Source organism: Siphateles boraxobius, unplaced genomic scaffold (assembly GCF_051911475.1).
Source record: "Siphateles boraxobius isolate OS27281-9 unplaced genomic scaffold, OSU_SipBor_1 2, whole genome shotgun sequence".
NCBI classification, from domain to species: Eukaryota; Metazoa; Chordata; class Actinopteri; order Cypriniformes; family Leuciscidae; genus Siphateles; species Siphateles boraxobius.
In genome coordinates, this window is record NW_027508810.1 from 6346998 (window position 1) to 6371226 (window position 24229).

A 24229-nucleotide genomic window follows, 5' to 3' on the forward strand; every position below is an offset into this window, starting at 1 on the left:
ATTATTCCGCCTATACTATGGTTAACACACCTCAAGAAGACATTTTTCAGGTGTTGTATTTGAAGACATTTGTCAGTTTTTTGTCCTTAAGACACTCTTGTTTATTATTTGGCTTTGTAAAATACAGATAATCTTATTGTTAGCTACCTGAAATGAGGAAACTTTTCTGTTTGATTAAGTTTGGTCTGTACAATTTCTTTCAACAATTCAGTATTTATCAAAATGTCTTGAACCCCATTGAATAAAGTACACAATCAGTGATCGAAACGTTTATTGAAATAAATGTTATGGGCTTTACAATACGTACGCCTCTTAACTTACAGGTCCTTTATACATGAAAATATATACAAATATCAACATTTAACATGTATAGTTGGCAAACAAGCCTTGCTAGCTTCAGTCCCAGCTCACCCACTGCTAACCAGTCAGCAAATGATCATTTTAAAAGTGCTTTCTAGATGAAAGCGCAATCAGGACGACATGTACAGTGTTGACCAGCAGTCATTGTTCCTTCAAATATTTATCTGAATGTAACAATACACTTAATGACAAATAATGCATCTAAATATGAATTCCTATCAAATAAAGAGATAATGAATAACAAGTTAACTGTGAGTGACAGTTAAAGCTAACAAGGCTATACAAAAATATGAGAGCAGGTACAGGGAAGGGCGACCTCATTGTCCATCAATGCGCCCCTTTCACTAAAAGCTCACAAATTCCACTGACAAGTTTCACTAAACAAGAATTGAGACCACCACAGCACTGAGCCATTTTATTCTCAAGACTAAACTAACATTACTAGATGCTACTGTGATGGTTTCTCACTCATTTTTCTTTCAAACTGGATCTGAACTTTAACCATTTAACTCAATACTAAAACTGGGTAGAGTTAAGTGACCCAAAAAAAAAAAAAAAGGGGGGGAAATAATTTTATAGCAGCCAAGACCTCAAACCCAGACTATTCAATGTCAGTTTATATTCCCAATACCTCTAAACTTCAAAACAGTGTTTGTATTCACAATTTAAAAATACTTAATCCCAGACCAAGTGCCCTTTCAGTTCCAACAAAATCACACAAGGTCGTCTTTTTCAGATGTTGTGCCAAATATCATCTCGGCACTGATGTGTCAAATATGAAACAGCCAGTGAAAACATAGAGGTTTGCAGTTGTTTGATGATAAAGTACTGCAGAAATTGAGACGCTAATCTCAGCGAGTTGTTAATCTTATTAGATATATATTGGGTGATATTGTTTTTGTGTGAGTTTCTTTCTACATGTAGGGCAGCTGTGAGCTCTGCTGAGAGAGTCGCGGATGCACTGACTGCAGAAAAGATGCCCGCACTTCGTGGAGACCATGAGCCGACCGCTGTCAATGATCTGGAAATGGGATCAAAGATTTACTTACAAAGTCAGACGGTTTATTTATCCAGAGAAATACATCAAATTATAGACTAGAAGAAATATTTATAGTTCAATTAAATTATTTAATACAAAATCACAACGATTCATCATTAAAGGCCCGTTCACACCAAGGATAACAATAAAGTATAACAATAACGATATTGTTCTAAAAATTTTTGATAATATAAAAGAATAACACACCACCACTATAACAATAACGCCACAGCGGAATATTGCTGGAATCACTAACAGAACAATTTTTTTTTCAGCTGATGAATGATGAGAACAGATGAAGAGAGAACAGTTGTCATGTATAGGTATAAAACATCTTCACAAACAGTCTTTTTAACCACACAGCATCATTATTTTTGTGTTACAGTAATTCAAATGTTCACAGAAGTACTGGGAATAACAGGTTATGGTTTGATGTCTATGGTAGCGATCAAAATAGAGTAAATCCCCTTTTGAAAGTAACTTGAAGCGTAAAATAAAGATTGTATCAATTACATCGTTACACCAGTAGGTGGCGACAAGTGACAGATGTAATTGTCATTGAATCTTTCACTCAAGAGATTTGTTCAAAAATTCTAATTCATTCAGTAATGGAATAAGTGAATCTTTATTAGAGAGTCATTGAATCATTCATTCAAACAGATTTTAAAAAATAGTAGTAAATTGAAATAAACTAAATAAAAATGAACTAGTAAATTACATGTTATTTTGTTTAGTTGTCTATTTAGAATCGTGATCTTGAATTTTTTTTTTAGATTATCCAAAATTATCCAGAAAAGCCAATTCACTTGGCATCATCAGCCACAGAATGAAAAATAAAAAAGGTGATAGCAAGTTTTTCTCTCACAATTCTGACTTTTTTTCTCACAATTGCAAGTTTACATCTTTTTACTTTACTTTTTTTATCTCAGACTTGCGTGATATTAATTCGTAATTGTGAGAAAAAAAGTCAGAATTGCATGATATAAAGTCGCATTGCGTGTTATTTAGTCAGAATTGTGAGATATAAATGAAGTGATATGAATAAGTTTCTGTTGCCGTATGTCGCCGTCTGTTTGTGCAGTGTGAATTGGCCTTAAATGATGATAACGTTAATTTTGGGGTGAATTAACCATATAAAGCCCAAAGTATACTTTTCTCTTCACAAGTAACCTGCACATGTGCACTGAATCTTTCTGCACTAATTAATTTGTCCGCAAGGGCCGTCGATTCACAAGGTAGTCCAAGAAGAAAAATAATTAATAGAACAGAGAGAAACGTGTGCCAACAACGGATGGCTACATGGATGAGATTGTGCAAAGAAAGCAGAAAGTACCCTGATTTGTATAACTGGCTAACCCATCAAGAGAGATTGCCCAGGTACAGGTACTAGAGTTGTTGTAATGTGCATGTGACAAATGAAGAATACTTTGGGCTTAAATGAACTGCATATATGATTATTTACCACATATAAGGACTTACCTCTGAATAAGCATCCATGCAAACAGGACAGCTAACGGCTCCTGGTGTAGACCTACAGCCAACACAACACCACAAAACAAGTCAACATGAGAAGATGGAGAAATACACCCTGATCTAGTGGTATAATGCCCTTTTCACAAGATGTAAAATAAGTTTCTGATGTCCCTAGAGTGTGTATGTGAAGTTTTAGCTCAAAATACCCCACAGATATTTGTGTGTGTGTGTGTGTGTGTGTGTGTGTGTGTGTGTGTGTGTGTGTGTGTGTGTGTGTGTGTGTGTGTGTGTGTGTGTGTGTGTGTGTGCAGCTCCTCACATTACCGCACACAGACAAATACTGAAAATTTCACAAACTTTTAGCTTTTTATGTTCAAACCAGAGACGGACAATGATGGGGAGGCTCAAGAAGAAGTGAAAACATGTAGAATGTAACAGGACATTTCTGAATGGTTAGTTCTGAATGGTTAGTTCTAAATTTATATTGCTGATGTGGAGTTAACTATCTTCTAGTCATTGATTAGCATATTCTGTCATGATAATCTATAAATCACGATCCCAGGGGCAGGGTTTATGTAAATTCTAGGGTTGGTGATGTCACTAACCCATGTCGTGTAGTCCCTACCAGCCATTTGTTGTAGTCCTTAAATGATTTCTTCAAAGCAAATATCTTCCTTTGCTTTGAACTTTGAGCATCGTAACTTTGCAGATGTTGTTTATGCTCAAACAGAAACATTACACAAACTAAAGTTAGAAAAGTTAAATCATAATCAACCACCCTTTTAACTAGACATTACTGTTGTGTAAATTCACAAGGCTGCATCCACAAAATTTACATACAAGGATGAAGACTATTGTTTAGCATATGCCATGTCACCATTTATACAGCACTTTTAAATATAGATTGTTTCAAAGCAGCTTTACAGTGATAATAGGAAATTAATGGAACAGAGATTGTTTTGGTTTTACAGCAGCTTTAGAAAAAAAAGTTATTGTCCAGCTAAAGTATGTTTTTTGATTGATTCACTTCCGTTGTAAAAAATCATTAGTTATTAATTTAGGGGTCAATTACACTACACCGTTTCAACTGAAAAGAGAAAACTTTGAATGCGTTCTGGCCGTTCATTTGCACAACAGTGTTTGGTGGCTTTGAAATAGGTCCCAAGACTCATAGGCTGATCCAATCTGTGTGAGAAGCATGGATGTACATGTACCTGGCCCGTGAGCTGGCATGTAGGGTGGACAGTAAACCTGGACTGAGTCTGAGACTGGACTCTTCCTCTTCATCACTGCTCAGAACGTAACTCTCTGTGCCCGGTCCACGTCTGCTCTGCACACCTGCAACACAAACATGAATGTTATCACACTTTTAAAAACTATTCTCACTGCCACTACAATAAGTATTCTGTCATATTATTTGAAATCCACCCCAGAGTTACTTCATATTTAAAGAAAACTACATTTACATTAGCTTTATTTGTTTATAATATGCTTTTGTCAAATCACTCACAAATGAGACGTTTAATTACATCAACAAAAGAAAAACAAAATGATACATTACCATCTTCCACAACCTTGATCCCATGAGACGATGAGAAAAGAGAGAGAATTCATTAAAAAAACATAAAAATACCAACAACCAAAGAATAGAAAGCACATGTTTCAGTTAAACCTATACTCACCACGATAGAATCATTATTGGTGAGGTCAACAACCGCAGTTTCAGACCCTTCACACGTTAAATCTACTACATCTTCACCTTTGACAAGACAGCATGAAAGAGAAACACGTTAGCAGTCTAGATCAGGAGACATTTAGTAAGAAGCTACGGGCCTGTTCCCACCTTATCACTTCATGCATTTATACTGATCGGCAAGCTAACCTTTTTGTTAAAACTCTTCCATTTACACTTGGCCACATAAATGTGTTTATCTCTCATCGGCTCATTTCAAGATCAAAACTAGCAATAGGAGAGAGAGCGGCATCAGCACTAGTGGGATCATTTAGTCTCTAATTTAATTTGCAGGTCGGTTTGCTACTCATCTGGGGCGGCCCATATCTGTGTTGCAGTATCACTGTCATGTGACTACAGGGAAACAGGAGCCTATAAAAGGCCCTCACGCGTATAGTGTTTTTTTTTTAACCATTTTGGGAGGAGTAAAATTTACATATGTGGCTTCAACAACCAGATGCATTTATACTTGTCCGGTTCCGTCTGGAATGCGTCTCAAACCACCTCCTGAAGTGGTTTGAGTGATAGGATTTAAATCCGTTTAAGAGGGCATTTACACCAGGGCCCAGTTACATAAATAGACATTAGCTCTAAAGAAATATTAATAATCAATCATAACTTGTTATAATCAATTATGAATATTTGGATCAGTTAATATAATTAACTTAACGTAGTAAAATTAATATTACAATCAATAATATCCCATTCGTCCAATGAACACTCAGAGTTAATTGTTTAATAATTCTACGAAATTTTCATTTTCGGGGAAGGGAAATGTCTTTCTTCCTGTACAGTACTACTAAGAGCCTGTAGTCAAAATCTAAATCGTAAAATAAACTATGTTGCAAGCAGATAATCAGAACCAAATACATATTGTGCACAAGTTTTATTAACTAAATCACAAACACATAACTAACATACAAACAATTACACAGCCACGGGTAGATGGTAAATGACAGAATGAAACCGGAAACGATTAATTGAACAAGAAAATAATCAGCTTATTTTCAGAGCACCTCATTAAATGTATACTTGCATGGCCTTTGCAGTGAAAGCATTTCTTGAAGTTCCTGAAATAGGGGCTTGATAGAGTGTCAAACGTTGAAGTTGCAATCGTTTTCTTCTCCGTTGGATGAAGATATGATGAACTTGCATGGTTAGTTCAGCTCTGTTCTGGTTGAAAGTTCTCCCTCTCCATGAGCACACGGCAGGTTGTGAGTCAAGGCTTGCTGAGGCCACGCAGGACAGCACAGCACCCCGAACGTACAGAGAAGACCAAGAGAGGGAAGGGCTTGTGAAGAGGCCATTGCCCAGGATGAAGAGATGATGATGAAGATGAAGTCTGAGAAAGGTCCCACCTTTCAGGGTTGGCTCAACCAATAAGAAAGGGCGAATTTCTAAGCAGGAGATTCCTCTGTTGGGAGGATTTATGACTATCTCAAGTGTGGTTGGACATATGCCTTGGCGTTTGGGTCCATTTATACTGTGATAGATACAACAAACACACACTGCATTCTAAGAGAAGGTATTTACACTAAAGTGGGAGTCATTAAATGATTAATTACATTTACATTTAGTCATTAAGCAGACGCTTTTATCCAAAGCGACTTACATCTGAGGACTAAAGCAAGCGAGTCATCGTGAAGAGGGAATAACAACACAAGAAGTGCTCAAAATACTAAGTTCAGGCATTGCTCAGAGTAGCAAAAGCCAGACAAGGGAAGATTTAAAAGGGAAGGAAAGATTTAAAAGAGAAGAATTTTTTTATTTTTATGTTAAGTACTCACGGAAGAGATGAGTTTTCAGTTGTCTTTTGAATGATGTCAGGGATTCTGCATTACGGACGAGGGTGGGGAGATCGTTCCATGCTGGTGAATGAGAATGTTCTGGAATGTGATTTAGTGCATCGCTGTGATGGCACCACGAGACGTCGCTCCTTGGCCGATCGTAGGCTTCTGGTAGGGACGTAGACTTGTAGTAGGGAGTGAAAGTAGGACGGAGCTGAGTCTCTGGTAGATCTGTAAGCAAGCGTCAAAGCTTTGAATTTGATGTGAGCAGCGAGTGGTAGCCAATGCAGTGAGATGAACAGAGGAGTGACGTGAGCCCTTTTGGGCTTGTTGAAGACAAGGCGGGCAGAAGCATTCTGGATCATTTGTAGAGGTTTAGTAAAACATGATGGAAGTCCAGCCAGAAGAGCATTGCGGTAATCAAGCCTAGAAATAACCAGGGCCTGGACGAGAAGTTGTGTTGCATGCTCAGTTAGGAAAGGCCTGATCTTCCTGATGTTATACACTGCAAAACTGCATGATCGAGCTGTCTTTGTAATGTGGTCTGTGAAGGTCAGCTGGTCATCAAATATTACTCCAAGATTTCTGACCGACCTTGATGGGGTGGTTGAGGATGACTCTAGCTGGATAGTGATGTCGTGCTGTAGAGACGGTTTGGCAGGGAGAATGAGAAGCTCAGTCTTTGCCAGGTTGAGCTGCAGGTGATGTTCATCCATGCCGAGATGTCCGCTAGACAGCTTGAGATACGTGCAGCTACTGTGGGATCATCTGGTTGAAATGAGAGGTGGAGCTGTGTGTCATCAGCATAGCAATGGTAAGAGAAACCATGTGCCTGTATGATGGGTCCCAATGATGTGGTGTAGATGAAGAAAAGGAGCGGTCCAAGAACTGAACCCTGAGGAACCGCTGTGTTCAGTTGATGTGCTTTGGATACCTCGCATCTCCATGTAACCCTGAAGGACCTACCTGTGAGATAGGACTCAAACCAGAGGAGGGAAGTTCCTTTGATGCCCAGTGATGAGAGGGTGGACAGAAGGATCTGAAGATTCACAGTGTCGAAGGCAGCAGAAAGATCCAGCAGAATGAGAACTGAAGATTTGGAAGCAGCTTTTGCGATCCGCAGGGCTTCTGTGACCGACAGTAGTGCATTCTCGGTTGAATGGCCTTTCTTGAAGCCAGATTGGTTGACACCTAGCTGGTTGGTCAGAGACAGGAAAGATGACACTTGGTTCAAAGCAACTCGTTCAAGTGTTTTCGCAATGAATGGTAGGAGAGAGACAGGTCTGTAATTCTCTAAAAGTGATGCGTCTAATGTTTTTTAAGCAGTGGAGTTACCCGAGCCTGCTTGAATGCTGTAGGGAAAATGCCAGTATGGAGGGATGAGTTGATGATGTGTGTGAGTGCTGGTAGAAGTGTGGGAGAGATGGCTTGTAGAAGGTGTGAGGGGATGGGGTCTAGAGGGCAGGTGGTAGGATGACTGGAGAGGAGAAGTTTAGATACTTCTTCCTCGGTTAGCGGAGAGAAGGTAAAGAGAAGGTTTCTGGTAGTGGGAGAGGATGCTTTGGGTTCCTGTGTGTGTGGAGTTGAGAACTGACTGCTGATAGAGGTTGTTTTGTTGGTGAAGAAGTTAGCAAAATCATCAGCAGTTAAATAGGAGGTGGGTGATGGTGGAGGTGGACAGAGGAGAGAGTTGAATGTCTTGAAAAGTGTTCGTGTGTTAGAGGCGCTGTTGATCTTGCTGTGGAAATATGAAGATTTTGCAGCGTGAATATCAGCAGAAAAGGAAGAGAGCAGAGATTGATACATACTCAGGTCAGACGTGTCTTTTGATTTGCGCCATTTCCATTCCATAATTAGATGGGAGACACGATACAGGTGGGGTTACATTGACCGTTGGTTGTATAATAAAATACATACTGTAGTATCAAAGACATAATAGTACACAAGACAGTAAATCCACACAAATTCACACAGTGTCCTGGGGTGCATGTTCATTTATAGATCAGTTTGTCCATAAATTGATGCAAAAACTGTTTTAAGGGCTGTGGGTCTTTTCTATGGCCTCGGCTTTTTCCACGTCACCACATTTTTAACAGCAATAAAACCAACTTATCTGATCGTAGTCATGGTAACCAAGACCCTTCTTGTCCTTGTTGGGGGGGATAGGGCCATAGATCCCAGAGTGAGTTTTAAAGATTATTTGTTAAATATAACAAATAACTGTGTCTGATTTGTCTCAGTCATTACAGATTCCCCCTTTTTGACCCTCCTATGGACAACCACGAGCGACGTTGCAAGTGCAGAAAGATCAGACACACCTCCGGCATACAAGGCTGGAAGGCCATGATGGCCTCTGGTTGTTTGCATCTTCTAGAGCGGTTGTCGTTCCATGGCAGGTGATGTAGACAGTAGCAAGTAACCAAGTCCAGGTCTCTGAGCTGGTGCAGCAGTTGTTGAGGCAGCAGGTGCCTTGAGAGTGTGTCACCTGTCATCCTGAAGTCAGTTCCTTTGGGGCAGGTGTTTGTTTGTGGTTGCAGGAAGTGGTTAGGGCTCTATGTAGCATAGAGAGGGTTTCAGGCAAACCTAGTGCTGGCGGCAGGAGGTCAGAAGGTGGTTGTTAGTCTCTCAGTCACGAGAAGTCTGAAGGATTGGAGTGTTCCTCTGTTCTTATGGCGGTACCGACGTGAGCTTGCCTGAGCTGGAGTAGGCAAGGAGTCGGAAGCTTGTACTTTACAGGACTCCTCGGGTGCGTCCTGTTCAGGGAGCTATTTTGCCCGTGTCAGCAGCTCCTCTAACTCTGAGGCAGGTGCGTCCATCTGTCCTTGTGCAGCCTCTGATTGACACCTGTGTGAAGGATGTTGTCGTCGAGAACAGTTGGTTATCCTGTGGTATTTGCAGGTTGAGGGTCCATGGCGGGGGGTTTGGCTGGTACCCGGGTTGTTGCCATTGTGACAGTTCTGTGCTGGTCCTGGGCTTGCTTAGTCCAGCTGCCTTGAATCTGGTTTGAGCCTCAGTCTCTAGGTGGTATGTGAGGCTTTGAGTACAGGTCCGCTCCTTGCGGGACGCTGTGATCTGTTATGTGAGGTTGTTTACCTTCTGTTTCATATCCATAAGGTGGGGTAAGGAGATGATAATCTTGAACAGCCTAGTGTGGCTGTAACTCTGGCTTGGGTCGGGTGTCATTGGTCCTCTTCTCTCATGGTCCAGTTAAGTTTGGCACAGGTGCTGTAGTGTGTCAGCAGCCATGAGTGGAACAGTGTACCTCGCGATGGCTTGTCAGTCCTTTCGGTCTCCTGTCTGGTTAAGGTCAGGTTAAACCGAGCATCTGCGACATTTTGGCACACTTGTGGTGAGAGACTAATTGCATGACCCTAAAGAATTCAGAGCTAAGGCTTAATGGGTTAGCTAGGTATGTAGCATAAAGCTATGTGTTTCATGTGTATCTAGCTAGTGAAGTGTCTCTTGTATCCTTATCATCTTAGCTGTGGATGTTAGGAGGCTAAGGCTTGTCTGGTTCCGAGAATATTTTCTGGAAAGGACATAAGCCAAGATGAAATAAATGAATTAAGATGGTTCTTATGGCTAAATTATTTCTCCGGACATAACTGATAGTTCACGATGGGCTTGATGAAGTGTAGGATAGGAGGAAAAAGGACAGCTTTCCTATTCAGATTACGTTTATTATCAATCCTCAGGACTATAGTTATGCCCTAGTAATCGTTGAGATTACTTGTGTAGCAGGGTCATAAAAATGAGTACACTTGTTGAGAATAAACAAAATCACAAATAAAAGTGTCTCTGGTTCCTTTCTGGGCCCTATGGGGACCACATTAGAACAAGAGGGGAAATGTAAAGAAATCATATAGATGAAAGAATAGACAAGTGATTAGCTGACAGCTATTATTATCAAAGTAAAATAAAATAAAAAAGAACTTAAATAAGTGATCAAAACAGCATGAATGATCTGAAATTGGGGTATAATCAATAGCACTAGTGGCTAACTTTTAGATTTGCTTGGACCAACACTCCATAGTGGGTTCACAGCTATTATTAATAATTTGTTACATTTATATAGCGCTTTTTCTGGGACCTCAAAGCGCTTTTTCATAGGAGGGGGAATCTCCTCAACAACCACCAATGTGCAGCATCCACCGGGATGAAGAGATGGCAGCCATATTGCGCCAGAACGCCCACCACACACCAGCTTACTGGTGGAGAGGAGACAGTGATGAAGCCAATCACAATGTATGGGGATGATTAGGAGGCCATGATGGACAGTGGCCAAGGGGCAAATTTGGCCAGGATGCCGGGGTTACACTGGGATTTTTTGTGACCACAGAGAGTCAGGACCTCGGTTTAACGTCTCATCTGAAGGACGGTGCTATTTGACAGTATAGTGTCCCAGTCACTATACTGGGGCGTTAGGACCCACAGAGACCACAGGGTGAGCACCCCCTGCTGGCCTTACTAACACCTCTTCCAGCAGCAACCTGGTTTTCTCAGGAGGTCTCCCATCCAGGTACTGACCAGGCTCAGCCCTTTTTAGCTTCAGTGGGCCACCAGTCTTGGGCTACAGGGTGATATGGCTGCTGGCTTGATATGGCTGCTGGCACAGCTGCTGCATGTTCAAGACCACACCGTGTGTGTGTGTCCCTCCAAAAGTTTAGTCAACATGCTAATGAAAATTCTCATTACTATAAGAGTCCTTCTCTAGCTACATAGTTTAGATGTAATTGTATTTAGATTTTATTAACACGGTAACTGCAAATTTAGCCAACAGCGTTCAGCAAGGACTACGCCTATACTAGTGAAGGTGAAATTCAGCTGAGAAGAATTGAAGGCAAGGTAAGGAAAGAGAAAGTGAAAGATCAGATCCCAGAGTGAGTTTTAAAGATTTGTTAAATATATCACATAATTGTGTCTGATTTGTCTTAGTCGTTACACTTAAGAACTAGTGCAAACAACTAGCAGTTAGTTGGGGTAATCAGTCTTACTTTTTGGTATCAAATTAGACCAATCAATGGTTTTATGTAACTAACTTGAAAAAAATATTGAAAGTCAAAAAAACAAAACAAAGACGACTAACTTGTAAGACTAGTCTTAGCAGTTTATGCAACCAGTCAGGTCTTTCCAGGATCAAATAGCTATCCGATCAGAGAAAATGCATGAAGTGACCAGGTATAAACAGGCCCTAAATCTGTCAGGGAATTCTTTTAAATTACAGTTCCAAAAAAAAAAAACCAGAATACAATTGTTGTTCATTTTAATTTAATGCCGGGGACAGACTTAACGACTAGCTGAAACATTCTAATGCCGGGCGTACACCAAAGGATTTTCACAGTCCCAGACTAAAGACCGGCAGTCTTCAGGAATCTTATCCCGGGCATACACCAAAGGATTTTTGCAGTCCCAGACTAAAGACCGTCAGTCTTTAGGAATCCTACTGGAGTCTCGGCGCGCTCCCGTCGTCTTGATCGTTAAATGTGAGGTGATAATCTGCAGTCGGCGACCCGATTTATGCCAGTCTTTCTCTAGTCTTTCATATCAAACATGTTTGATATTATCGCAAGTCTTTAGTCTGAGACTAAAAACTGTGAACCCAAGTCTTTAGATGTGAGCTGAAAATATTTTAAAGTCTTTTCTAAATCTTTTCAAAGTCTTTAGGGGTACAGAAAGCATTACTGGAGTCTCGGCGCACTCTCGTCGTCTCGATCGTTAAATGTGAGGTGATAATCTGCAGTCGGCGACTCGATTTATGCCAGTCTTTCATATCAAACATGTTTGATATTATCGCAAGTCTTTAGTCTGAGACTAAAAACTGTGAACCCAAGTCTTTAGATGTGAGCTGATAATCTAAGTCTTTTCTAAATATTTTCAAAGTCTTTAGGTGTACAGAAAGCATAAGACTGACTGAGCACACTTAAAGACTGTTTCCACTGACTGGAGGAGATTTTAAGATTTAAAATTTTATTTTAATTTAAATAAATAAGGAATGACAATCATTAGAAAATTCTTAATTCATTTACAAAATGGTTTTAATACTACATTTAATTTTTAGTATGAATTTAATTAATCAATGTCACCACAACACATTTTTCCAGAAATATTCCAGGTTTTTCAAGAAATATAAGATAATACTTGAAATGTCATATCAAAATGTATATTTAATAATTATAATAATAATTTGATATATTATAAAATCTACAGATTCAATGAGAGAATATGGTATTGTGTTAGTAGTACGAGTAAAATTAAAATTGGTTATAACTAGAGCCCGACCGATATATCGGCGGGCCGATATTATCGGCCGATTTTAGGCATTTTCCTAACTATCGGTATCGGCATTTATAATGGCCGATAAATGAATCTTTTAAAAAATGCGGGTACGGTGATTCATGTAAGGGTGGCGCTGCCAATAAAGCACCTAAAAGCTGTCACAAGAACTGGCAAAAATAATGATTATGAATACAACAAATATAGCAATGAGACATTTTAATTGTTTATTAATAAACAAGTGTTTTCAGTCAGTGTCAGCCAAAGATGAAGTTGACGATGCTGACTCGCGATCTTCAGTGAGCGCGCGCCAGAGAGAAATGCACATTTCATACGATTACATGAGTCTGTCTGTCTTTCGTTTTGAATTGTTCTGTTTAAAAGTAGACATTTCAATATAGATATATTTCAATTCTCAGGTCTATACGCTGAGTTTCGGTTCATGAGACGAGCTCCAGTTCCTCCGCAGGCGCCTCCGTGTCGAGATTATCTATCGTCTGCTAAATTTACTTCTTATAAATTAAATCCAGGCAAATGGCTGATGAAACATTGATTAAAATTAAAATACAATTAATACAAAACGAAATTCACTTTGAAACAAAAGGTTTTGTGCTTTCTGTTTGATGTCTATGTGAAAGTTTCAAAGCATTAGTGCCGCTTTCAGAGCGCTCACGTCCGTAGTGCTGAACTGTTGCGTCTGTAACATTGTTTTTTCCTCATAAATGCAAACACGAAAAATAAAATAAAATAAAATAAAATGAATATTTTATGTAGCCTGTGGAGACTGAGAGCCAACCCTTCTTCATCCGGTGGGTAGTAGCCTACTTGTGATTTGCGCAGTGTAATTCACAGAATTGATTTCTCTGCTACAAGCCTCTGTCACGTATTGTGTGAGCTTGTGACTATTGCAAGCGCGCAGCTGAGAAGTCCTGATTATATTGTCTGCTATATTTAGGCCTTCTTCTTATTTATTAAGGCAATTGGTTGATGAAACATTGATTAAAATGCGTGGCGCGAGCGATCTCCGACAGTAAACTGATTCTGCTTTGTCTAGGGTAAACAGCTGTTGCGACGCGAGCAGTAACGGCCGCGTCCGGTGTAGACACAGTGTTAAAGCTCATTCTGCCTGATAACGCTACGTTACAACATCAAGCAATATTCCAAAAATGTATATAATTATAACACTTTATATAGGGCCATTTTGCATTAAGAGTAGCCTAGTTTCACGTTTAGTACATTTTGCTTACTAATTATTTAAAATAGTATAAAAGTACTGTACATATGTAATTAAAAACGTTTTCATTATGATATTATTCATTTTACTTTAGTAAAAAGATCTGAGTTCTTCCTCCACTGGTAAAGATTTGAGGAATTAAGAGTAAAAATAGAAGATAATAAGGTTTTGTCAGTGACACTTTTTATATATTTATTGATACAAGTTATGACTAAATTAAAAGACAAAGTCGTCGTTAGTGAAGATTATGCAACAGTATTTAGAATATAATATAATATAACATGCAATGCAAACTAGTTTGGTTACAGCTCAGCTGTATAATTCTCATTCTATCATTCCCCCTGCCTCCATTACATATCTGTGTCACACAAGTGTTTGATTACCACATTTGAGTGATCATTGCAAAACGTGTTTATAAAATATATTTATTCTGTTTATAGCTACTGTGTAAAGTACCCATCAAAAGTTTGTACACACCAATAGGAAAGTGTCCAAACTTTTGACTGGTATACTGTACTATAATACACATAAATAATATTGCTACTGTATTATAATATACACATAAATAATATCGGCCGATATATCGGTATCTGGCTTTTTTTACTCCCTAATATCGGTATCGGCATCGGCCCCCAAAAATCCATATCGGTCGGGCTCTAGTTATAACAGCCATGTTCAATATTTTGACAATTCATCTGTTTTGGTAATTTCAGTATTCTGCAAATACAATCCCATGAAGCACTGCGAATGACAATCAAATTAGAAACAATGTAGAAATATAAAACTAATGATTTAAAATATATGTTTTTATACACAATATTTCCTGTAAAATGTGCATATTATAAAATATATATATATATATATATATATATATATACACACACTTTTTTTTTTTTACTACATTTGCAGTACTTCATGGGAGTGGACAGACACTAAATAATTATATTGGCACGATTTCTCACATGGATTTCCCATTAAAGATTAGTATAAAAAAAATGAAGTTGAAATAACACAGGCAGATGACTTCAACAAAAGCATATATCATCGCCTACAGCATAACTTATATCATCGATAAACAACCTTGGAGCCTACAGTAGGTCTGTTTTTCAAGTCAAGTCAGTTACAGAGATAACAGGAAAATAATTCAACAACGTTTGTTTGCACTCCAGCTCAAAAACTGAAAAGGAAACTGTAAATTCTGAATGTTGCTCAACCCTCCTGCAAAATGTGATGCAAAGAAATTGCTTGTTATTGTTCAAGGCTTTGTTTAAACAGGATATTGTTGATCATAGGGTCTTTCCAGTAAACTGCTGCATGTCGTGCTTGATACATCGACTAGGCCTATATGAGAAGTGACTGACTCATCTAGCAAAACAAAAGCGAACTCACTGTTAGTTCTGTCACTTTCCAGCACATCAATAGTCTCCATCACCGTCTGAGACATCTGGGTCCGGTTCCTCTTTCTGCTGACACGGTTTGAACATGAAGTGGATGATGTTCGTCTTTTCCTCTGGGTCTAAACACGGGAGACACAAGAAGTGACCATAGTACAGCTGTTGTATTACTGTTATTGTTTGGAAGCAGGGAAACTGCCATTCAACAAGCTGCAATAGTTTAAATTTAATGAGCACTAATCACGTGAGTGGTCACATGATCAGCCATACTCACAGCATTACTCATGATGACTGGTGTTCACAACTCCAATATGCCTCGAAATATCACTTAGTCAACAGATAATTCCTCGAAACGGATAATAAATGCTAAAACACAAATTCGTCGTATTATAAGGACACAAACTGTTTAACGTTAGACACATTATTTATTCAAATCTTAGCAATTCAGTATAAAGATGTCCGTTATTTACTCCTGACGACACATCACTTGTTTTAAATGACGTGTAGCTTGCTATATTCTCACAAGATAAAACCCTTGTGTCAAATATCGTATGTAACGTTAAATCAATGAGAGAGTTGAATATCTGCATTAGCCAGCTAACGTTAGCCTTATATACATGACTAAAAATTAATAGAAACCCGTGTAGTAAGCATGGAAAAAAGGCGCGTTTTGTTATTTTGTAACCAATAATAAATATTTAACGTGTTCTAGAAGAACTGTCAAGTGTTTTAAATAGTAGCTAGTTCGCTAATTAGCTAACATGGTCTCATTGTTAGCTGACAGCTAGCTTGATTCTGGAAATGTACGTTTGGCTAAATTACTGTTGAATACATTACTATACTAGTTTTTATATTTAAATATCACATATTAAATCAACATTATCGTCAGTTTTACAGAATAGCCGGTTACATACTCAACACTCTCCAGCAGTCAGCCCCTAAAATCTACAGGAGAAATACAATAGAATAAGACGCACAGTTCTGCTCTAGTCACAGCGCCACCTGTGGGACTGGAAGTATTCTGGATGTATGTATTTTCATGAACTGCAAATCTTTTCTAGCATCCATAGGGGGAACATTACAACATAACACGAAACACACACACACACACACACACACACACACACACACACACACACACACACACACACACACACACACACACACACACACACACACACACACACACACACACACACACACACACACACACAAAAGAATGAAAAAAATAGTACTGATATTTGCGATACAGATAACAAATAAATTAGAAAAGCTTTCTGTCTCCATATATTTTTAAAGTAAAATTTTGATTAAAATAAACAAATTATTAAATAAATAAAAATTATATTACAATAAGTAAATAAATAAGTAAATTGAACAGTACAGTACAGTACTATAAAAGTAGAAAAAATAAAAATATTAATGTAGCCTTTTACTACTTAATTCTGAAAAAACAAAAACAGAGATCTAATTACTGGACAAAAAAACGTCCTCACGTAATAACCTAGAATACTGTCTAACACTTGATGGCTGCTCTGTCAAGTCCTCGTCGTCGGTTAGGAACCTGGGTGTACTCTTTGATACCAATCTTTTATTTGAAATTCACCTGTCTATATATGTAAAACCGAATTTTTCCATCTTAAAAATATATCTCAATTACGTCATGTGCTCTAAAACGCAGCAGCTATAAACCAAAAATTATGACCATATTAGCACGGTTCTGTAAACACTGTATTGGCTCCCTATTAAACATCGTATAAATTTTAAAATATTGCTGATTACTTATAAAGCAACTAAATGGTTTAGCTCCCCAGTACTTGAGCAAGCTCTTAACGCATTATAGTCCTTCACGTCTATTGCAATCTCAAAGTTCCGGCCAGTTGATAATACCTAGAATATCAAAATCGACTGCTGGCGGTAGATCGTTTTCCCATTTAGCACCAAAACTTTGGAACCGTCTTCCTAACATTGTCCGGGAAGCAGACACAGTCTGTCAGTTCAAATCTAGACTAAAAACACATCTCTTTGGTTTAGCATACACATACATTATAAACTTCTGTAATTCAATGTTAGGCTGTATAGATTAGGTCAGCCAGGAACCGGGAACACTTGCCATAAATCCTACTTGTTACATCATAAAAAGGATGGCGTCTACGCTAATACTAGTCTCTCTGTTTATCCCGAGGTTTTATCGCAGTCCGCGGGATCCGGATCTGATGAAGGACCTGCGCCTGGACACGACGACAACGCAGTCCTGAAGTTTCAACTAGTCTCACTGTGAAGGCCTCCTTCCCTTCCCTTTACCTCTGTACAGATAAAACTTTGTCAGGATAATTTCGGTTCCCTTTCGAACGGTCACTTCGTATTGCGTAGCTATATGCAGTGGGAAACTCCTTTTCCTCGATTTACTGAAGCCTATATGTAAAACGCATTTGCAGCTGCACAGCTAGCACACTGAGCGTCTGGCACGTTCATAGGCTGTGCTGCAGCAACTGCACATCCAATGGTGCGGGCGACTCTGAGGGGGCGTGGCCTAGCCTATATAGACCCCCGAATTAGCCATTATAGCAGATTTTTACTCCTTCAGCGACAGTACACATGTCCATGAGCTTTCTACTGTTATTCGCCGTCGAACAAGCCTTTTCAGCCTGAGCGAGCTTCTCTTCAGCAGACTTCGCCTGCACGCCGTTGTCTCCTGACGCCGTCTCACCTGTGGCTATCCGGCGACAGCCTATATCCTTTGTTCGAAAGCTTTGTGTTTGATTTCAGCTGCCTCGTTCAGCCTGCGCCACGTGCGGAGGCCGTCTGTACGAGGCAGACCAACACTCGAGCTGCATTTCCTGCCTGGGGATCGACCACGCGGAGAATGCACTCTCTGCCAGCGGATGTGCGGCCTGCGAAAGTATGCCTATCTCCGTGCTGCGCAAACGGCTAGCTCTCTCTCAAGACGGCGATGCCGCTTCAGCCACGCTGTCTATTCCAAGGAAGAAGAAGCGTCGCAGCCAACGGCAACCGGAGGTCATGGAAGTTGGTGAACGCATGCCGGCCACGTCCCCGCGTGCTTCACTTTCTCCTACTCGGACGACATCACCGGTCCTGTTTGTAGGAGACCAGCGCCCCCCCCCCCCCCTCTCCCACGTGGAGGGCCTCGTCTCCTTCGGCGGATCTCTCGACTGCGACAGCCTGTCCATTGCCGCTTCAGAGGATGAGTGGCCGGGCTCTCTCGACCCTGTCACCGCTTCTCAGTCTGTGGCCTGTGGTTCAGCAACCAGGACAGACTCCGATGCCGAAATGCTTCGGATCCTGACAAAGGCCATCGCGGACCTCGAGCTAGAGTGGACCACGCCCGAGGAGCCGCCGCGTAGTCGGCTGGATGGATGGTTCCTGTCGGGGTGCCAGCAGGCCCCTGGTCACAAACCAGCGCCATTTTTCCCCGAGGTCCACGAGGAGCTCACCAAGGCCTGGCGCGCTCCGTACTCGGCACGTGTGGGATCTGCAGTTTCCGCGACGCTCTCCTCCGTGGATGGCGCAGCGGAAAAGGGTTATGAGTCTTTGTCGCCCCTCGAAGAGGCCGTGGCTGCTCATCTTTGCCCGAGCACTGCAGCTAGCTGGCGAGCTAGAGCCTCTCATCCCAACAAACCCTGCCGAAACACCTCAGCCCTCGCTGGACGCGCGTATTACGCCTCCGGTCAGGCTGCACACGATTGCCGTGTTGCAGGTCTACCAGGCCAAACTCCTCTAGTCCATGGACGAGGCTGGCCCGGACCCGGAGGCCTTTCGAGACCTGAGAAGTGCTACAGACCTAGCGCTGCGTGCTACTAAGGCTACAGCACAGGCCATCGGAAGGAACATGGCGAGCTTGGTCGTGCCCGAGATCAAAGAATCCGACAGGACTAGATTTCTCGACGCCCCGGTTTCCAGCTCCGGTCTCATCGGCCCGGCGGTGAAGGGATTCTCGGAGAGGTACACAGAGGATTTGATTCTCAGCCATCTAAAATAATCAATGGCTCACAATCAATGTGACCAAGAGCAAACTGACCCCCAGCCAGACTGTTGTCTTTCTGGGCACGGTTTTAGACTCGGTGACAATGAATGCGCGGCTCACTCAAGAGCACGCGCTCTCTATACCGCTCTCTGGCGGCTGCGTTCAGGGCGCGCAAGCCAATTTCAATTTCAATTTCAGAAACTGCTTGGTCTAATGGCAGCTGCATCGTCAGTACTCCACTTGGGATTACTGCGCATGCGCCCGCTGCTGCACTGGCTGAAACGCCGTGTGCCAACCCATGCATGGCAGTCAAACAGCCTGCGCATTATGGTGAATCACGGGTGTTTAAGAACACTGATTCCCTGGCGGGCTCAGGACTGGTACCACATGGGGGTGACCATGGGGGTAGTTTCCAGGAGGAAGGTGGTTTTTACAGACGCATTCAACCTAGGTTGGGCAGCGCTGCACGAGGGCAAGCCTGCCTCCGGCCTCTGGTCGAGCACGGAGCAGAGCTTACATATCAATTGTCTGGAAATGAAAGCAGTTGGTTTGGCCCTGAAAGCTTTTCTGTCAAACCTCAGGGGTCACCACGTCCTAGTCCGTACGGACAACATGTCAGTGGTGGCCTACATAAATCGCCAGGGTGGCATCAGGTCAGGCAACCTGCATGCTAAGGAGAGGGAACTCCTCCTGTGGGCACAAGCCAGTCTGAGCTCTCTGAGAGCAGCGCACATCACGTACGTCCAAAATCTGGGCACGGATATGCTCTCACGGGGCAACGCTCCCCTAAGCGAGTGGTCCCTGAACCCTCAGACGGTCAGTCTAATATGGGAGATGTTTGGCGAGGCCGAAGTCGACCTTTTCGCCTCGAGAGCAAACACCCACTGCAGGGTGTTCTTCTCGAAGAACAGGGACGCGCTGGCTCATCCCTGGCCCAGCCACCCCCTTTATGCTTTTCCCCCCGCTTCGATGATCCCACAGGTCATCGAACGGGTCAGGGAGAGCGGATGCCCAGTCCTTCTGGTGGCTCCTCTCTGGAAATCCAGACCGTGGTTTCCGGAGCTGGTTCAGTTGTCAGACACGATCCCCTGGCCTGTTCCAATGAGGAAGGATCTCCTCACACAGGCCAACGGAACGATATGGCATCCCAGACCCAATTTATGGGCCCTCCATGTGTGGCCCCTAAACGGGTACCTGGGGACCTTCCTGTCAGAATCTTGAGCACTATCTCTGAATCAAGGGCCCCGTCTACTCGGCGCCTGTATGCTTTGAAGTGGTCGGGTTATTCCAGCTGGTGCTCGAAAAATCTAGTTGACCCAGAATCATGTGAGGTATCTGTGGTACTCTCCTTTCTGCGGGTCGCACCCCGTTCACGCTCAAAGTTTATGTTGCAGCCATCGCAGCGCATCATGCTTTGGTGGCTGGCCACTCACTGGGAAGAAATGACCTGGTGATAAGGTTTCTGAAAGGCGCTAGGAGGATTAACCCCTCCAGGCCCCCTTCGGTGCCGCCTTGGGACCTCTCCACGGTCCTTAGGGCCCTGAAGGGACCGCCTTTCGAGCCGCTCCAGTCGGTTGATCTAAAACCACTCTCGCTAAAGACTGCTCTCCTGTTGGCATTGGCATCTATCAAGCAAGTGGGAGATCTGCAGGCTCTCTCTGTGAGTCCTGCATGTTTGGAGTTTGGGAAGGATGACTCCAGAGTCATTCTAAAACCCAGGCATGGGTACGTACCCAAGGTGCTCTCAACGCCGTTTAGAGCACAAGTTATTACGCTATCAGCCCTTCCCCCTTCGGCTGAGGATGGGGAGGTTAATCTTCTCTGCCCTGTCAGGGCGCTGAGAATCTATCTGGAGCGTTCTGCGTCTTTTAGACAGTCAGAACAGCTGTTTGTCTGCTTTGGTGGCCGATCTAAGGGTGATCCAGTCACGAAGCAAAGACTGACTAGATGGATAGTGGATGCCATTTCTATGGCCTATACATCAGTGGGTCAGGTTTGCCCTATAGGTGTCAAGGCCCACTCGACTAGAGGCATGGCCTCGTCATGGGCTTGGTCATCGGGTTTTCCCATTCAAGATATTTGTGAGGCGGCTGCTCCTCGCCTTCAACATTTATGAAGTTCTATAATATGGAGGTGCCTCCCCTGCAGGCGAAGATACTTTCGGTATGATTAAGACCAGACGGTGTCTGGTGTTCTCTACAAAGATTACTGTGCATAATCATATATATATATATATATATATATATAAAACCCGCTTAGGCCGGTTATAAACTTGTGCTAATAATCCCGACAGTGTCTGGTTTTGTTAGACCCTCGGTGGGCTCTGACTTTGGGCTAGCTCATTGGTCGCACGTCAGAGTCGCCCGCGCCATTGGATGTGCAGTTGCTGCAGCACAGCCTATGAGCGTGCCAGACGCTCAGTGTGCTAGCTGTGCATCTGCAAATGCGTTTTACATATAGGCTTCAGTAAATCGAGGAAAAGGAGGGGAACTGAGGTTACGATAGTAACCGAGTAGTTCACGTGACTACGCGGAAGCGATAAATAATTCTTTATTATACATTTTTAAAGCACGCCTGCACAAATATATATTCAAACCCACATACCTAGACTAAACACGTGATGCACATGTGCACTCTGTCTGCGTTTTAGCAGGTTTCCGTTTTTGAGGTTTGCGCAGAGATTACCTTTTTTTCTCAAAATTTTTCTGGGCTTGGAATCTATTTCGGGATTTGCGTTCTCGAGCCTCCAGGCACTGTTGTTGTGCGGATGAGCCAGCCGGAGTGCGTTGAATGTTTTCTGTTAGAACGGTGTCGTGTTAGCGGCCCCGAAGTTAATAACTAATGATCTTTGCAACGGAAGTGAATCAATCAACCAAAACTAGCTAAACAATAACTTTATTCTAGAGCTGCTGTAAAGCCAAAACAATCTCTGTTACTGTAATTTCCTATTATCACTGTAAAATTATCATTGCTTTGAAACAGTCCATATTGTTAAAAGCGCTATATAAATGAAGGTGACTAAAGCAATCGCATCGCTTCATAAAATTGAGGTTAAACCACTGGAGTCACATAAATTACTTTTATGATGTCTTTACTACCTTTCTGGGGCTTGAAAGTAGTTGCTTATAGACTGTCAATGGAGGGACAGAAAACTCTCAGATTTAAACATCTTAATTTCGGTTGCAAAGATGAACTGAAGTCTTACGATTTTAGAACGACATGAGGGTAATTAATGACAGAATGTTAATTTTTGAGTGAATTAACCCTTTAATAGAAACTAAATATTTTCCAAATAATATTCAGAAATATTTATAAAATAAATTTTTCATGGTATAAACTGGTTCTTTACAAGAAACTATATACCTTTTAAATTTTAGGATGGGGGTCCCACCTAGCTGAGAAAAACTGTATGAAAATGTAAAATTAAATATAGATTAATTAATTAATATATAATAAAAGAACAGTTGATACATTTCTTTTAATTTAAATAAATAATAAGTAAATGGATAAATATATACTTTAACAGTACAATATTGTATAAGAAACTAAACATATTCCAAATAGTATTTATATACACATTTATAATTATTATATATATATATATATATATATATATATATTTTTTTTTTTTTTTTTTTTTTTTTTTTTTACAAGATGCCTTTTTAATTTTAGGATGGGGTTCCTTCTCGATAAAACCCCTGCTCAATATGATTTATCCTATTATCCTATTACACTGTTATAAAGTCATGGGTGGTTTGGAAATCTCAAGGAGATTTTAAAGGAGAAGCTGCGAAGATGCACAAGATTAGGAAATAGAATCAGTTTTCACATTTCAATTTCCTTAATAGGCCTATGTAAAATGTTTTATTATGCCAGTATACTCTCACATCATGTACGGATGATGATTTTGAGTGTTCTTAAAAAGTGAAGAACTCTCTTTGACCACAGAGCTGGACGATCCCAACGCCAGAAAAGAGTGAGAACAGTGTGTTCCCTGCTGTTCAAGCTCTAGTTAGCTGGGACAGAATATAAACTATAAAAGCAGAGACACTATGTTTTATAGGCTGTAAAATATTCTGTATTCTTTCACAAATAATAGCCCCCTTATATGGGCCCGATGTCATGTGACCTACAGTAGGATGAAATCAGACAAGAGCTCAATTCACAGCTGACAGATGTTTTCACAGCACTATTGAATACATGCAATATGATCCTCAGAGAGCAACTGGCTTTATTTCTGGAAATAATCTTACACAGTCAATTTTGAAGTACATCGATGTTCAGCTTTTAGCACACGTAAAAATTAAACTATTGGATGTTCATATCACGTACCTTTCCTTTTGCTTTTAAAGTGCAGATACTCCATTCCAGATGATGCACGGATGAAAATGAACTATTCCAAGATTAGCCATGGTGGATAATAAACCCTATAATGTTCGGTTTCACGATACAGTTGTGCTCATAAATGTACATATTCTGATGACTGGTAACTTTTCACTCACACGAGATCCATCAGTTCCCCATGACAAAATCAAGTCCCACCCCACATTTGTTCTTGTTCGAGAAGCCGTCTCACTCGGATATGGGTCAATGACATGACGTGAATTTTTTTTGTGTCCAACTGCATTATTTCCTTTTACAATAATTTGATAAATTCATGACTATATCACTTTAATCTATAAAACCTATTTAGTTTGAATACATTTTTAGTACATTTAAATAATACATTTTATTTTATGTTTTGTTATCTTAAACCCCCAAGATGTCAGGTGGTGCAACTGTACGAACAAATGAACAGACTAAGAACTATTTAAAATGGGGTCTTAATAATAAAAAATATGAATTGACAAGGTACTAACAGTAAACATGATAATGCATCATCCAGAGCCTGACTGATCTTTGTGGCAGTGAAAAGGTTTGGCTTTCAAAAACTGGTAAAAACTGCTCATTTC

The 24229-nt window shown here is 41.0% G+C and overlaps 1 protein-coding gene across 5 annotated transcripts; it reads right to left on the reverse strand.

Annotated features, from left to right (window-relative positions):
- Nucleotides 1-256: 256 nt before the first annotated feature.
- On the reverse strand, nucleotides 257-16309 carry rnf4 (ring finger protein 4). 5 transcript variants are annotated; one of them, XM_077235742.1, is made up of 8 exons: nucleotides 16207-16309; nucleotides 15567-15658; nucleotides 15288-15414; nucleotides 4555-4631; nucleotides 4434-4446; nucleotides 4087-4210; nucleotides 2879-2930; nucleotides 257-1381 (listed from the first exon to the last, which is right to left on the reverse strand). In XM_077235742.1, exons 2-8 carry the CDS (start codon nucleotides 15576-15578, stop codon nucleotides 1232-1234), a joined length of 555 nt encoding a protein of 184 aa, XP_077091857.1. In that variant the 5' UTR covers nucleotides 15579-15658; nucleotides 16207-16309; the 3' UTR covers nucleotides 257-1231. The 5 variants fall into 5 exon arrangements, with proteins under 5 accessions (XP_077091857.1, XP_077091858.1, XP_077091859.1 ...); XM_077235743.1 differs by lacking the exon at nucleotides 4434-4446 and having other exon boundaries at nucleotides 4545-4631; XM_077235744.1 differs by lacking the exon at nucleotides 15567-15658 and having other exon boundaries at nucleotides 16207-16295.
- Between the last annotated feature and the right edge of the window lie 7920 nt (nucleotides 16310-24229).

Coding starts and splice junctions, on each gene's coding strand:
- rnf4 (XM_077235742.1), bottom strand. Junction 4,632..15,287: donor GGAAAGTGACAGAACTAACA/GTGAGTTCGCTT, acceptor GTCTTGTCAAAG/GTGAAGATGTAGTAGATTTA. Junction 2,931..4,086: donor CATGCCAGCTCACGGGCCAG/GTACATGTACAT, acceptor TGTTGGCTGTAG/GTCTACACCAGGAGCCGTTA.